Below are 18,233 nucleotides of genomic sequence, written 5' to 3' on the forward strand. Positions count from 1 at the left end.
AAGCAAACAAGTAAAGAAAAAACTTTTCAAAAAAGGAAGTAAATGTAGGGATGGCTAATATCAATCCTTCAAAAACAATGCAAACAAGATAGTAGGACTGGTATGTGCATCATCTCTACATAATACCACAGGCATACAGTGTAGTAGAATGTTAACAGACAAAAATAGGATAAATTAAATTCAATTGTGATTGAATAGTTATATATACTGCTGTATGTTAATTCTTGCTTGTGCTATTATATAGCGATGATGCAAATGCCATCCCTACTATCTTGTTTGCATTGTTTTTGAAGGATTGATATTAGCCATCCCTACATTTACTTTCTTTTTTGAAAAGATTTTTCTTTACTTGTTTGCTTGTTTTTTCAATGCAGTATTTCCACAGACATAGGAAGGTTGTATTTATAGCCAAGTTCTAAATACAGTGAGGTTCCAACTGTAATATTTATTGTTTATCTATTATTGGCTGGTAATTCTTGTTTCACCCTGTACTTAAGCTTTTATAAGGAATGCAAATTTCTGTAAAAAAAGCCAATTTCAAGGGGTAATGATAACATCGTTTACACTAGAATTATGATTTTTTAAAATTACTACTAGTTATTAATAATATTTATAAAAGTGAGTACTCCATTTGAAATTAGGTCATCTCAGTGAAACTGGTTGTTACACCATTATTTTGGCTTTTGAGTTATCCTGTAATAAAAGAGACGAAGAAAGAAGAACAAGAAATTCAGTCTTTTTCCTATGATATATACAGACATGCTAGCTGCTCTAATGTTTTATTTTTACGATGATGGTTTGTTTGTTCTCAATCACACAGCTACACAATGGGTTATCTGTGCTCTGCATACCGCGGGAATCAAAACCCCAGAGTATTAGTGTTATAAGTACAAAGACTTCCTGCTGAGCCACCAGAGGCTACGATGATGGTGCAATATTCGTCAACTTTTAAAAGATTAACTATGTAACACTGTAAAAAAAAATTCAGTTTTTAGACGAAAGAAGAGAAACTTCCACTATAAAACATAGTATTGGTATTGTTATAAGCTATATTTTTTTATTCTTGTAAGTTGTTTATTAGCTACAGGAAGTTACTGGTTTTAATTATAACATCTATTATGCCTAGTAAGTTCTAAGTTGATGTCAAGTTTTCTCGTACATTTGAAGCTAGATTATAAATACGAGGTAGCTGTGAAGTGTGTTGAGTTATTTTAAGATAGAAAGTTGAATCAGTTGTTGTGTTTTAGTAAAGTATTTGGATCTGCGTTTGCTATTGTGTTTATTAAGTTACTTCGTAAAAGTTGATTTTACCTTAATCCTAGTATTTTTAGAGAGCTATGAACGTTATTTATGTAACTATTTATATGGCCTATAACAGCTTACGACAGTGTATAATTGTTCAAGCTTGTAGAAATGTTAAAGGAGGAAATAAAGTAATTTCTTCATTTCACGTGATTAAACGTTGAATTATTTTTACCAGATATTTTAAACGAATCCACCAATGAAAGAACAATGTTATGACATTGATGTTAAAATTTCAGTGTTATTTTGTTGAATATAAAATAGAACTTTGAATGTACTTGAAATCGGAATTCAACTACTGAAGATGGCGACCATGAGGCTAATTAGTGAGATTTAAGCTTTAGTTGAAATAATGACATTATTAATACAAGGTCAGGAGGAATGAGACAAAAAATTAAAGAAAGACCAAGAAAAAATTTATGGAAAAATGAAAAGAAGATCAGGAAGAAAGAGAAAGAAAATTAGAAGAAAATTAGAAGAAAGAGACTTAATATGTAAAAAGAATTGAATATAAAAATAAATCTGATTGAAGACAAGATTGATGAAGCTATATGAGACGTATACAAAAATTACAACAACAAGTTCTAAGAAGTACAAAAGGCCATTGATGAAGTAGGAAAGCGCATCGATGAAAAAATGAAACATCTGGAAAACAAATTTTTAAATGCAAAGATTAAGCCAGTCACAACTCTTTCTTAATCGGCTCAAGAGTTCTAACAGAGAACACCATCTTCTGCAAGATATGGAATAGAAAAACTTATGTGGTCTACATCTAATACTACTACTACTACTGTTATACCACATCTTACTGAAGAACCTTTCTGGACGACTCCAGCTGTGACACTATCATATTAAGTTCTAATTGAGAAACAAATGCACTCTGATAAGAAGGTATCATAGGAAACATATCATTTGCAGCTCGGAATGATTTCAGAGCGAACGGGTAGAATTGTGAACAACAAGCTATCTATCTTGTTGCCCATTTAAAAAGACAAGCTTTGACAACATAACTAACTTCCCATCTGACAGCTGTAAAAAACTATTAAGCATTGGTAGTTGCCTTATCCAACAGGTTCAGAGTGTCACATTAGAAAGAAGTACCCAGAGCAAAGTTCCAGAACAGGGTATGGAGGAAAGAAGAGACCTTAGCTGAACTTGCACAAAATTTGGAATGGTTTACGAGATAAACAGTTAAAAACACTATCTCGAAGATACATTAGTTTAGATCAAGTTGTGTTGAAACATCAAGTCCTAATGATGATAGCTTAGAAGAAGGACTAGTTACACAGAACGGAGGAAATAAACAACAAGACAGTAAGTTATTCGAGTGTAACTTGAAAGAACATATTGCCAAGAATTGGAGACAAAAGCTTGTAGGGAATAAGTGTCCATTTTAAAGGATACCATAAAGAGTTAACTGTTATAGATGTAGGAAATCTGACTATTTTAGCCAAAACTGTAAGGAATTAACAGCTGTTAAGACACCGAGAGACAAAACCTCAAGAATGAGTCTTCGAGCTCAACCCGATTGAAGAAACAAAATGGTTATTTCTATTTTGTCATGTGTCATGCACAAAAATTAGAGGTGCTCGGTTTTGGTAAGTAAGTATGTTTAGAGTGAATTATGTGTTCTTTATTTGTTTTCACGGGTCCAAAATTATTAATCACTAATTACTGGTGTTTGTTATTTTCTGAAGAAGACATTCGGTCTAAACGTTATTTTTAGGTGTTCTACAAATAATAATTTTTGTGTCTATTTGAGTTACAGTTATATTCATTCTTTACCATGTTATTATTTTTAAATTATCACCACTATAATACTGATTGGACTGTTTAATAAAAGCAAACTCCTAAAAGCCATATTTGAATTGGGTGTGTATTTTTGGGACTGGAGAAGAGCTAGTAGAATTTTAAGAAGGACGAGTAAATTTTTCTAGTATTTCCTATTATTCTTGATTTGAAATTTATAAAATATGATAGAAATACAAAACTACGCAGGAAATACATTACCATCAGATTTGCTATGGAAAGAGGCATTATGTCTGTAAGAAACGACTCAGCACAGGCACACAGTGTAGTAGAATGTAGTAGTATTGCTGTATGTTAATTCTTGTTTGAATTGTTTTTGAAGGATTGCTATTAGCCATCCCTAAATTTACTTCCTTATTTTGAATATTTTTTTCTTCACTTGTTAACTTGTTTTTCTTTTTAATGTAGTGTTTCAATAGACTTAGCAAGGTTATATTTATAACCAAGTTCTAAGTACAATGATGTTACAACTGTAATTTTTATTGTTTATATATTATTGGCTGATAATTCTTGTTTTTAAGCTTCTTAAAGGAATGCCAAATTTCTGTAAGAAAACTAATTTCAAGGGGTAATGATAACATCATTTACATGAGAATTATGATTTAATTTATTATTCACTACTGGTTATTAATAATACTTATTAAAGTGGATACTCCCTTTGAAACTGTCACCTCAATGAAATTGGTTAACACCATTGTTTTGGTTTTTGAGTAATCATGTAATAGAAAAGAAGCAGAAGAAAGAAGAACAAGAAATTCAAACTTTTTGGTATGATATTTACAGACATTCCCAGAATTTGTGGCTCAGTCATTACACAGATATTGTTATAAAAGGAAACACTGTATAGTTTTGTAAAGTTCTGATGGCCTATTGAGGAGATATTTAAGATACCATTTTGATTAACAATCCGAGCCATTCCTACATAGGCAGTGCTACTGCCTGCCTGATAATGTTATAACATGATGAACACTGGATAATCCATTGGTAACAAAACTAAATGTCTATAAAAATTGTCAACACAGATATTCTGAAATTAGTAAGATCTTCAAGTGTTCAGTTCCTGTTTTTTCCTTTAGTAAAATTAAAGCTCAGTGATTCAGAGTTTAATAATACCACAGTCTGTTTTTACTGACTTCATTGTTTTCAACCCCTTTTACTTCTATTTAAACTGTTAGACCAATTGATTTGATACACAAGTTGAAACAATTGTTTTTTTGTGTTGGTCTTCATTAAAAAATGGCTTGATGGTCATCTTGATGATATTTTAAAGTTAAAAACCTACCACACTGTAGATTTCAAAGGACTTAGTTGTTTATTATTTTATTCCTTTAGATACAGTTAGTGGTAAAAGTCGATTTCAGCGTCCTTGGCGTAGACATAATAAAAGCAGTCATTCAGATGGCAGTACCAGTCCTAGTCTTCGGTTAAGTAGTGGAGATAGTCCAGAATTATGTAAATGTGAAAATGGGTATATATTTGTCACTTCTCCACTGACCACAGACTTTTCTGAAACTGATGACTGTGAAATATTTAGTAAGTGAACATTTATTTTTATTATTTTTTAAAGGTATAATATAATTTAAAAACAATTAAAATGGATTGACACATTTAAAGCTGTTTTTTAAGTCATACAAAATAGTTTACTGCATGTTTTGTGAAACTTGTTGTTATAAAGGGTAGCTGTTGTAGCTGTAAGGCATTTTCAAAAGAAGGGCTCTTATTATTGTCTTACTTCACATCACAGTTGACTAACATGCTCATAAGGAGTGAAGCAGGGGTCGGAACAAGGATATTAATGCAAAAGAACAGGAGATCTCCTACAGGTCAAAAATTGATTGTGATGTATAATCTAATCCCAAAATAATTGTGAAAGATGTGATAATATAGGGTTCTAGTAAGATTTATATAAAACCTGCATGAAACTTTGGTCTCTATTACCACAGACTACATCAAAACAGAAGAGACTTTTTTGTTCACTTGAGCTGCCTAGCAGAGAAAGTGAAAGGGGCATTAATCTTTATTTCACAGTCTTCAATTCTTACAGACAAATCCAATCCAGTAACAGTTCACACCCATACTGCGATTACAGTATTCCAGGTCAGCCCACTAGGAAATTCAAATTACAGATATCTAGTATGGATGTCTTATGGGAATATTAGCCATTTGAAAAATAGTGGGAGACAGCATTCTGACGCAGTGTGTAGAGATAAGTTGAAGTTACAGCCCTGACTGTTTTAAGCAATATAGCTTAAATGTAGCTTAAAATTGATAAATTATGAGAATCACTGAAGTTACAGGAACTTTCTTCAAGAATAACAATCAAAACATTGTGTATGTTCAAAGGTATCAACATAAGGATTTCAGATAATAGGGTTGGTTGGTTGGAGTTCTTTGGTGCAAAGCAACAGGGTTATCTGCACCCAGATAATAGGGAGAAAAGAATTCAATCAATATATCTGGAGGTTATAATTTTCCTATACTGAAAATATATTTCCAATAGGTACATATCTCCTCTCACATATATAGCTATTTTCGTTCAGTGCTGCCCTCTATATTAAAACAATTTTTTGCATGCCCAAAGCCTTGCACTCCCATGTACCTCATGAGTATTGTGGTTCAACTGTGTCTCACATGCAAATCATCATGCTTTGCCAACTGATCTGAGAAGTGGGCATGCGTGCACAATCCACAAATAAGTAAACATTCAGGAACCCAACATCTGAATGACAGCAGTAAGAGATGTGCCCCTGTGGGAGGTCGCATCATACTCAAATTCAATCTCATAAGCACCCCCACTGCAATGCAACAACCTCAAGTCATGAAAACTTCTTGAGGTGGAGTGCCAGAGGGAGAACCATTGCCTCCTTCAACATTTATCCCCCTTTTTGTGATCATGAGACAAATTGAGAGAGGACTTATGTTGATTGGTCCTGCTCGAAATCCAAAACCAGTCACAGAGAACCGACATCCATGTTATGGTAGAATGAGGCATCCCAAATGAAGGGGTGAACTGCAATGCGACCGATCAACTTCAAAGCAATATCATCTCCTTGGACAGGACCATACAGCATTGGAGAGCATTGCAAACTTCTGGATACCAACGTACAGAAGTGTATTGCCCCTATAAGTCATATGAAGCCACATCATCCGAACAGTCACAGAAGCTAGATGCAACATCAACCCTCAGAGCCCACCATACAGAGATGGAGTCTAGTTATTAGTAAAAGATATAAATGATCTTTCCACTTCATATGAGAAAATTAAAAAGAAAAATGTGTGTTGAGAGCACGATCAAAACACATCTTGACCTAACAAGAAGTGATAGTGTTGGATATACAAGACTGTTTAGCTTAATAGTTATTTAATTTATTTAGTGATTTAATATTTAATGATTATTTAGTTTTCACAGCAAGAGTGTTAAAAGTTAATTATTTTAAATGTAATAGTTATGACAAGTTTATTAGATAACTTTGTATGAGTCGTACATTGTTTATGCAGTTTTACTGTTGTACTAGGCTTTAGTAATATTGTAGACGTCATCTTACTGGAAGCTTCCAAGTTTTCTATTTATGTGTAATATTGTTGCTACTAGAAGGTTAGATAGTTCTAGATTTTCTGTCGTGTGTTATAAGTACATGCAGATACAACAAGTTAAGGAAGATAGAAAAAAGTTAGTTAGTGAAAGAAAATGTGAAGTTAGCCAGCGTGAGTGATTTCTATAGTGTGTTTCACAGCTGTATTGTAACAACAGAGAAAGGAAAAATAAGTTGTCTTGTCAATTGGGTTTTAAAGTAACTGAACCAGCCTGTGTGGACTTTTGATGAAAAAAAACACAGTTGTTTGAAGCTCTGGATACAACTGTGTTAAGCAACAAAGGAAGTTAAATGAAGTTAAGTCAGTGAAAGTGAAGTTAGACTGTGTGATTATTAGTTTAGCCATAACAGGTGATATTTTAAAGTGAGTTTCACAATTTAACAGAGATAAGGAGAAGAATTTGTCTTGTGAAAGGGTGTTCTAAAGTAATTGAACCTGTCTGTGTGCTTAGACCATTACACATGTACCAGAGCTTGAAGCCTTTGAAAAAAATTAAAGTATTAAAGGGGACTGGAACTGACACGTCCAAGACAATATAAGTGTTCAGCACCTGTAAAATGTATAGATACTAAAACAAAATATATATTATAGAACAACCTTTTTCAAAAGATTATTGGAGAATGAAGATAGTAAATACTAGAACTGAGGCTTGAACCTTGGGGAAATCAAAATGAAAACAAAAAACGATAATCAGTTGAACAGTTCATTGAACAGCCCTCCCCACAAACAAAAAAAATGCACTGAAATGATTTATACATTACAGTATGTTAGATATACATGACTGTTTAAGTTTAATACGAGTATTGTGATATGGATAGTTTATATAGTGCGGATGTAATGCTTTGTTATTTTTAGAAGCAATATTTTATGATAAGTTTGTTCATGTAACTTTTTACGAATCTTACATTGTGTAGTTCAATTGTTATTAATAAGTGATTGTTTACAATAGTGATATTATTGTGTCATGTTGTTAGAACATTTTGAGTTTCTCGTCAGTTTAATTGAGTATTATTGCATCAGAATATCTAGTATTGCATTGAATGTTCTAGACATCTATTGGGGTATAAATACACATTGAAAATCTTTATTTAGTTCTAGTTCTAGACTGCATGATTGTGAGTTTAGAGATAAAGAATGTATGGTGGCAATTTTTAAAGTGAAATTATCACAGACTGTATTGTAATAACACATTAAGGAAGAATAATTTGTTTTGTCAATTGTGTTCTAAAGTAACTGAACCAGCCTGTGTGGACTTTGACAAAAAATAGACAATTATTGAAAGCTCTGGATACAACTGTGGTAACCAACAGTGTAATGAACATTTGTATACGAGTTTGATTTGTTTTTGATATATTATTTTAAAAAAAGTGGACTATGTTGCTGTTTGTTTATTGTAAAAATTTATCCACAAGTCACAGACACCTACTGTAAAAAATCCAGCCTTATAAAACCTGACACAGTAACAAGGATGTAATTGAAATGGATGTATTTTCATGGTGTCAAGCTTAGAACCAATTTATTATAGTAGTGAAAACTATATGATGTTGATTATTAGCAGTCATGATTAACAGGTATGATGTCAGATTGATCAATGCATTGATGATATGCACATAGAACCTTATGAAAAATTAGAGTCAACAGTAGGCATGTGAAGGTGTACAAAGCCAGCAAATTGAATATGATTTCTGAGTGAGATAAGTCCAATTATAATGTGATATGTAAGATTAATTTCCTCTTAACAATAAAAGAAATACATAAAAATGAAAATGAAACTTATTGATTGTATATGTTACATTCTTGATTCTGAAATAATACTTAATAAAAACAAAACACTTTAAGTTAAAGATACTGCAGAAATAGAGATAACTTTTAGTAGTAGCAGTTCAGTTTTTATTTAACTTTTATTATTATTATTACCTCTTTTATTTTATTACTGAACATGTACTCAGTTCTAATGAAGTTTCATTTTTAAGCTTTTATTCCATTTAATTCAAAATATATCACAACTGTTAATGTTTTTTTGTTTCTTCTTAAGCTGAAGTTCCTTCCAAGAATAACTCAGGTAATCGAAATTTGTCTTGTGCTTGTATGGATGAAAGTACAAGTCTTGATTCACCACCACAAACAATTAAAGAACCAGTTAGCCTTAATTCTCAACAAAAAGATGAAGTACCAATGAAGCCCAAAGAACCAGAGACTGTTGTTTCAGCACTTGAAAATTCTAAAGAATCTGACTCTTTGAATATTGAAGTTAGTCCTACCTCACCACAGGTGACCAAAACACCAGTAAGTCCTCACTCATCTTCAGAGAGCTCTTTCTCATCACCATCAATGACTAGAGCATTAGGAAGTCCTTGCTCACCTCAGGTGACCAAACTATCAGAAAGCTCTTTTACATCATCAATGACTGAAGAACTAGAAAGCCCTTGTTCCCCCCAAGTGTCCAAAGCATCAGAGAGCTCTTTCTCACCACCAGTAACCAAAGCATCAGAAAGTCTCTGCTCACCACAAGTAAACAAAGCATCAGATAGTAATTTTTCTTTACTAGTGATTAAAGGACAAGGAAGCCATAACTTATCTCAAGTGACCAAATCATCAGATAGCTGTTTCTCATCAGCAGATACTAAAGGATTAGAAAGTTCAGGCTCATCTAAAGTGAGCAGAATATCAGAAAATTTGTTCTCACCACAGTTGGCCAAAGCACCAGAAAATCTATATTCACCTCAGATAACCAAAAGTCCAGGAAGTCTGTGCTCACTTCAAGTAAACAAAGCATTTGAACAAATTCAGACCAAAACATCAGAAAATATGTACTTACCTCAAGTGACCAAAGCACTATTTGGTTCATTCTCATCATCATTGATGACCAAAGCACAAGAAAGCCCAATCTCAACTCAAGCGACCAAAGCATCAATGTGTCTTCTCTCACCACCAGTGACCAAAGCACCAGAAAATACATACTCACCTTCAGTGACCAAAACATCAATGAGTTCCCTCTCACCTGCAGTTGCCAAAGTACCAGAAAACCTATTCTCTTCAGAGATGACTAAAAATCCAGTAAGATCTTGCTCACCACAAGTGATCAAAGCACCAGTGAATTCTTTCTCATCACCATTCTCTAAAATGTCTGGAAATCCATGTTCTCCTTACTTAACCAAACAACCAGTGAGTCCATGTTTACCCTCATTGAGCAAATTGCAAGAAGGTTATTGTTCAGAGCCAAAAAGCACTAGCAGTTTTTCATATTCAAAAGGGGAACTAAAGTACAAGTGAATACTTGTCTGCCAATGGAAGTAATTGAAGTATCTGAACTTGAAAAAGAACAGGTATCATTACTTAAGAAGGATAAAAGATGTACATGTAGGCCAACTTATATAAATTCCTGAAACAGAAACTTGTTTTGTTCAAATTCTTTCCTGAAGCACATAAAGATGTGTTTTTTGTTGTTTAACACTAAAAAAATTCAACTTTTTCGGTCCTTTTTGCAGATGTTATGAATTGTGTGGATATTTTCACAATATAAAATGATGCTGTTTTTCAGACATTGATGACATGGATCCATTTATATTGTTAGAATTTTCCTTTATTTTGAACTTTGATGTTTGTGTATAGGAGATCCATAAAAGTATTCCTTAAATGTGTTTTTTAATTTCCAACATTATATCATTAAATTGGATGTTAAGTGTTAAAAACTGTAATTTGAAAATGTGTTATCCATTTTGGCCATCTTCAAAAATTGCTCTGTGTGGAGAACCCCAAACATATAATGTTGCCTATTACTTCTCTATCGTGTACAACACTACAAGTATGAGACTTAACAAAAACCAGGTTTTTTTTAAAGAATGCTGCAGAAGGTGTACATCTTAGTTGATAGAGATTGATGAAACTGTAATGCACAGAGTTAAGTTTCTCGTGACTGGTACATCTCAACATGCAGTTATTGTGATAAATAAGTACTTATTTGAATAGCTTGTTGTCACTAAGTGTTTGATAAAGTCAATTTAGATTAATGTTTAATAAAGTCAATTTGTATTAATATTTTCATTACTATACAAATAACACATAACAGTGAAACAAAATTAAACAAGCAGAATTGATTTACAGAATGTCTTTAACTTTCACGTAATACAAGTAATGGAACAGAGTAATATTTTTGATGTGTAACTTATGTGCTATGCACAGTCATCTGAAAAAAAATTTAGGGATTAAATTGAGTAGTTTTGTATCCATAAATAATGATTCTAAGGTAGTATACTTCAGATAAAAAATATGAAACTGCAAGTTGAAATAAAATATTTTAGTCAAAAATAAATTGGTATGTTTGAGAAGGAACTCATACCATTTTAAAACTTTGCCATCTCAGTGTGAGAGATGATTATTATTTTACAGAAAAGCTGATACTGACATGTTTTGCCAGAAATAGATGAAGTTTAGACTTAAAATGACACTATCTTAGAATTATAATAATCATAGTGAAAAAGGCTCATAATGTATGCTTTCAGGAGGTAGACTGTCTTCAAAAGATGTTTTTTTACATTTCACCTTTGATGTAAAAAAAAAGATATACTCTCTGAAAGTGCTCACTAAAGCATAATATTAAATGTTACCAATAATATATTAACATTAGATTTAGTACTCAGCATATACAAGAATGAAATGGTTGTTTTAAAAAAATGAAATGTGTGAATAGTTCTTGATTGTATGATGTATATCTTCAGCCATTTCATCAGTGAAATAATCTGTAAGGTTTTCTTATGATAGCAGTTTGGTATTTGTCATCAACTAAAGCATAAGTGACCTAGTAGATTTCTTTTAAATTTAACAACAAATTTTAGATGTTCTTACATAGTACCTGTTAGTATGCTGAACTGAAAGTACCTGAAATTTGATTGTGTGTTACAAAATTAGCCATGTAATATATAGATCAATCAGGTAAAATATGAAAGGAATGATTAAACAATATTGTATTAGTTTTTTTATGAGCATTTCTAGTGTCTTATAAAATATTGAAGGAGAAGTATGTGTTATATTGACCACAAGTTACATACGTTGTCAATACAAAGAGCAGTTTGATGTATTTTATATATATTTCTGATTTCCATACACATTTTCATTTAATACTCCAAATTAGAATTGCTTTTTCTTTTATTTTCAATGGCCATGAAGTGCTTATCATATACATTGTAAACTGTCTTTTCAGTTTAAAACTGTATTAAAGGATACATTAGTGTTTTGTGTACTGATAGTACTAAATACTATGAAACAATGGTTGACTGTTAATAAAACTATGTGTGTTAAATGAATTATTATATGTTAAAATATTTCTGTAATTTTCATTATCACTAGAATTGTTTAAAGGAAGTGGTACAACATTGATGAAAATATTGTTCATTTGAAGCATGATGGGATATTTTTGAGATGCTTGATCCCTTGCCATTTCATGCATGTGTTGTGCATCATGACCATTATGGATGTAAGCATCGGTATTGGAAAATGGAGAGTATTGATAAAACTCTTAAGTTGTTCAGTCATTTCTTTAGCTGCCTGTGTTTGTAATGTGAATAACAAGAGATCATATAATATATCAAATCAACCTCAAATATAATCAGAAAGAAAAACCTATTTTGTGTGTTTGTGAATGGCTTTTCTTAGATATCTCAAGTCACATGGCCACTTTGTGTATAGTGTAAGTTTATGCCGATAAAATGTTTATCAAATCTAGCTGTAATATTTTATGTGTACAAATAAACAACCAGAGAAATTACATCAGTTAATTTTGTAAACAATAGCAAAATGATTTTCATATGAACCCAAAAACTACTTTTAAAAATAATTAAAAAATACTAAGGTCATCACACTGTGCCATAAATAATTTAACAATTTTATTCCGTAAATGTTATTTTCAGTGTTATCAAAGTGGTATGGGAATAGAAAGTAATATAACTTGCAATATTTATAAATCTCTGTACATTTACGTAAGGATAGAAGAATTGCTGCATTGTGTAGGAAAATATTAACAGTTAGTATGACTGTTACAGGTACAATGGCTATTAAAAGTGGAAATATCCAAGGATTCTAACTGAACTATTTAACCTCTTTCAGATTATCTCAGGTTAGACAACTTTTATTTTGAAGCTGTACATTAAAGCTTATAATAAACAAAAAGCATTTATAAAAATACATATTTTCACATACACACAAATGCCCTATGTTTAATAACTTAACAATAACAATAGATTGATATCATTACAAATTAAAAACACCAATCTGAAAGAGGTATTTAAGAGGTACAACAATATATATATATATATATATTAATTAAACACTAACAACTGTTTGAAAGAATAATTTACAAGTGAATGATTCTGGTTTTTAATAAATGGTAAATAAGTGTTAATAACATTGGATGATATATTACCAACATGTTGTTAACATAACTTATTTATTTACCCAAAATAACTATAAATAGTGACTGACTGATGGACTGACTCATACATTAGATAAACTTTCTTTATTACTCCATTTTTTTTTACTGTTGTTATTTCATGTAAATAAAAACAAACTTTTTTTTCTTCTCTTAACTGTATTTTTATGTAGGGAAAATTGTTCAGTCCATTTTTTTAGTTTTAATTTTTTAATGATTTATAGCAAATTTTGTTTCATGTAATTAAAATTTTCAAATTAAGCCAGTTGTCATTCAAGAAGTTTATTATCAGTTAAATAATATGTGAAATTATAGAAATATAAGAAAGTTTTTCACTTATATTTTAGTAATAAAACTACCTCTATTTGATATCTTATATTCTGTACATAGCTGTATTTAATATTAATTTGAAACATTTCACTTTATGACCATAAACTACTACAGACAGAAATTTCCTTATTAATAAGGATATAAGATTACAAACATCTTGAAGTAGAAAATATCAAGTAATCTGAAAATTTTAGATTTTTTGTTTAACTTATCTAAAATATGTCTGTATAGTGTAAGTTGAAGGATTAGAAGTATGAATTGAATAGGTTTAATGTTAGTGATAGATCTTGAATGCCCAACAAGTAAAATATTTTAAACTAGTAACATCAGTTTTCAATAAGAAAATAACTGTTTTGTTCACCACATGAAGTCTGTAATAAAACAAAAAATCTAGATCACACACTGGCAGGAAGCAAGTGTTATGCATTTGTCTAAACTTTCAACACTCATGATTTTGAAATTGTATAAGCTTAAATTCATATACAACAGATTGTCCAATTCTCCTTCGTCTTAAGACCATGTTCAAAACATAGGTCAAAAAAGCAAGTATGATATTAATGTTTAAATTTTCTAGAAATCATAAGACTTTCCACATGTTTCCTACAGAAAAAGGACAATGTAGCAACCACTTTGGTCGGTTATATAAATTATAATTTTTTTTCCCTATGAAAAACTTGTACTCTTAAAAACTTAAGTTTTTTATGAACTAGAAACTCAGATTGTATGGTTGATCCAAATCACCTGCTGGCATGCCTTATGATACATAATTTCCAACAAAAAAATGTTTATCTTCACAGAATAAGTGCATGAACAGTACTTTTAACTTATATGAAATAATTCTTTGTAGTAAGACAAATATTTGGTGATCAGTTTAAATGTCTATCATGTACCAATATGTGGGTTTTATAAAGTTTTTATTTCTACTCAAGAAAATCATTGTATATAATATAATAACATTTGTTGAAAGCTATTGTATAAGCTCTTTAGTTCTAATAGTAACCTTTTGCCTAATTTAGTGCTAAGAACTAAACAGATGTTCTTGGTCTTATGTTCAAAGACTTGATTAATGTGAATGCAATCTAACACAAATTTTAATTTGAAAAAATATTACCTAAGTCTTATTTCATTATGAACTTAACTTAAATTCACTATTATGTCTGGTATTAAGTACATGAGTTTTATTTCATTATAAGCGTAATTTAAATTCATTGTTATGTTTGGCATTAACTCATAACTAATTATTATATAAATAGTGTACACTATATATCTATATCATATGAATAATAATTAGATATTTTGTGATGATAGATTAAAATTAGTAAGGTTATCAAAAATATTTTACAATATATTGAAATTAAATTCTGTGAATTAAGTTAATTTAAAGATTTTACTGTACTTTTGAAGCATGAACATACGATAAAAGCTGAGAGTAAAAATTTACAATATTTGCAGAAATTTTACTATATGTATTGAAGACTGATTAAATATATTTTGTACATGTGTATCTAGTAAAAATAAGCAAAGCTGTATAACAAGTATATATTTTTACATGTTATCAGTTAATATTTGTCAGAATGCTTAATTAAAGCTGCAGTAAGCAAAATTTAAAAAAATTGTCTATATTTTACATAGATTATAGTAAGTTATTGTATATGTAGGTCCTCCTTTTGCCATTGAACCTGCATATTGTAAAACCTGTTAGTCATGAAGATAATTAAATAAAGAATGCCAATGATTATACAATGTCATAATCAGGTTTTAGTCATGTTAAATGTTGTTTCATGGTGTATTGTCTTGTATGGTACTCTCAATATTGGTACTTATCTACCACATGCGTTTTTGAATGTATAGTATCTGTGTTTATTAACAAAAGTTACTTAAATATTGAACTTTTGTTTGCTTCTAAATATTATAAATTAAAATGGCTGAGAAAAGAATACTGTAAACATTGTGCAATAAATAGAATAATGAAATACCAGAAAACTAGCATTTGACAAACTGAGACTTAAAATGTAAGATTTAACAGACACTCATACTATTGTTTTTATGCTAAAATTTATTATAAATCTATTTATTATTTGTCAAATCTTATGTTGTAAAATACCTAAGGCAGTAAACATGATATTACATGTAGGTGTAATATTATAATAAGGCTGATCAGTAATAATTTTAATCATCTACCTTTTTACTGATGCAGTAAACATATCCAGCAAAAAGAGGGTATACTAAAGTGGTATACTGATACCAAGACATCTCTCTCTTCTAGTGTATATTTCATATTTACATATATTTTAAATTTCGAGTTATAATTTTAAACATAATAAATCAGGTTGAAGTTGTAAATTGAATTCAATCCAGGGTGCTACTTTCTGTAGAGAATTCATTTTAAGAGATTATCAACTTGCATGGAATATTTGTATTGTATCCTACAGTACCTTGTGTATGTGGAACTGTACAGTTGCATAGGTGTCTCTGGATACTAGTGATAGAATGTTTTTATTATGAAACTACACAGAATATGTAGATTGTGGGAATAGTTTTGTGATTTTTTAATGACATTCATTTCTGTCTTGAAATATTTAAGACTTATGTGCTGCAGAAATGTTATTCTTCACTTAGCTGTATTTTCAACCTGCTGAACATGTATACATATTCTTTTATTAACAATTACAACTAGTTTTCAATTTGTTTTTGAAGAGTTTTATTTTAATCTTGTTTATTATAACAGTTTTTTTATTTAGTTTTATTTAACAACGACTTGTTTATTCTTCATTAATCTTACACAAGAATATAGTCCTCACCACTAGACTGATCAGCCTGAGTTTTCAGACATTTCTTTTGTACCTGTCATTGAAGTGTTTTTTTTTGTTGTTGTTTTTTTGTCATCCTTACATTGAGTATTGGCTTTTTCATTCCACTTGCAAGAAATTATTACACTTATTCTTCAAAATACAAGATCAAGCATGCTTTATTTGTCTTTACTACTTAAAGTACATTGCTGCCAATGAGGCCTCTTCCTCAGCATAAGAGTTTTTGAAACTAACTGGGTTTCAGCATATTTTTTTGCATCTAAAAGTTAGTACATCATCTTCAATAGCAATATATTCCATTACTAAACCTTTCATTTTAATAAACACTACTCTCAGCCTCTCATGCATACTTATTAAGTTCATTGTGATGTTCTTATATAACTACTAATATCTAGAAGTACATGTTTCCACATGTTGAATATAGAAAAAATTGCACAAGTCAAATTAAAATCTATTTTCTTCATGTTACTAAAAAACGCTGCTTCACAGGACCTATCAAACTTAGAAATCAAAATAATTTTCTAGAATTTTAATGAACTGAAATTTATAAAAAAAAAAATATCTGGTGCATATTATTTCTTGTATTATTAAATGCTATGATATTAAAATTACTTTGCATGTTTCTAAAAGAACAACATGTTATTGTTTAACATAATTGAAGATACTTATGCAAACAAATTATATTGAACTTTGTATCTTCAGAAGATTATACTGTTCTTTATTATTTAAACTACTAACATGCACATACAAAAATAAATATCGAATTGAAAAGTATGGATTAACATATTATCTGCAGTAAATCAAACAGTCTGAATCATTCTTGTGTTGAATAATGAGTTATGCCCATGGGATAATTTTTCATGCTTTAGCTTAGATTCATTTTATTCTTCCTGTATGCTATTTCATTTGACGATACTATTGGGTCTCAAGATTACCACTGAGCCACCAGAGTACAGTTACAGTTGATTCAGTTTTAATTCATATGATTTATATATTTTATTATTTACCACATAAAAATGCACATTATGTATACAAAGTGCAAACAAAATTAAATACACCCAGATAAGAATTTATTTGCTAAGTGTATGGTATATAAATACACCATAGGTTTCTGTTCTTGTAGTATTACAATATGTGTCCTGAATATACACAAGTTTCACATAACACACATGGGGAAAAAAACAAAAGTAGAACTTGTTTAAAGTTACCTTTGTTGTTCTTGGAAATGGATAATACCTGTTACCACCAGGGAAGGTTTTTGCTCAGTATGAAACATTATGTAAGGATGTCGAAGGCATTAACCTTAAAAGGTTGTTCTGGTGACATCTAAAGGCTGTAATCGAATTCCAAAAATATTAATGAAAATACAAAACAAAATTAACCTTTAAAAATGATTTAATAATACTGTTACGACAGAGCTTCTGCACAGCTTCTGGTACTCCTTCATGATCTAACACCTTGATGCTCATAAGGGTTTGCTGAGATGCAAAATCTATGACAAAGTTGCACCTTTGGCCATCCAGCTTCCCTGTCACGTAGATACTATGTGTGCTTACCATTATACACTTAGCTGTTGGGACTTTCATGACAGAGGTTGGTGGGCGTCCCTTAGCACCAACCACTACTGGTTTCCCGAAGCTGACATATTGGTGGTATTCTTCTTACACTGGCTCCTCATATGTCCTTGCTCTCCACAGTTCCAACAACCTTTCTGTATACCAGCCTTTCCTGCTGTGGCATCTCCCCTGTGTTGAAGTTTCCAACATTGAGCTCTCTTGTGCCCAGGTTTGTTACAGTGCCAGCAAAGTCCCTCAAATCTCTCTGAAAGCTGACCTTTTCTGGCCTTGAATCCAGATGACTGTACCAACCTCTGTACCACTGTGCTGGACTTAAAGTAGAATTCAAATTCGAGAGCTCTGTCCATTGTATCCTGCATGGTAGAGGGGTGTTTGCTTCACTTGTAT

At 30.9% G+C, this 18,233-nt stretch overlaps 1 protein-coding gene across 2 annotated transcripts in view; it reads left to right on the forward strand.

The window, feature by feature from the left end:
- The window catches only part of LOC106459203, a 148,389-nt gene extending 135,963 nt beyond the window's left edge, over positions 1-12,426 (forward strand). For both annotated transcript variants that reach the window (XM_013918804.2, XM_013918805.2), the window contains 2 exons: positions 4,444-4,644; positions 8,741-12,426. In XM_013918804.2, the coding sequence (XP_013774258.1) occupies positions 4,444-4,644; positions 8,741-9,978 (1,439 nt within the window). In that variant the 3' untranslated portion in view covers positions 9,979-12,426. The remainder of the gene's footprint in view (positions 1-4,443; positions 4,645-8,740) is intronic.
- The last annotated feature ends 5,807 nt before the right edge of the window (positions 12,427-18,233 follow it).

This window comes from Limulus polyphemus, unplaced genomic scaffold (assembly GCF_000517525.1).
Source record: "Limulus polyphemus unplaced genomic scaffold, Limulus_polyphemus-2.1.2 Scaffold574, whole genome shotgun sequence".
NCBI lineage: Eukaryota > Metazoa > Arthropoda > Merostomata > Xiphosura > Limulidae > Limulus > Limulus polyphemus.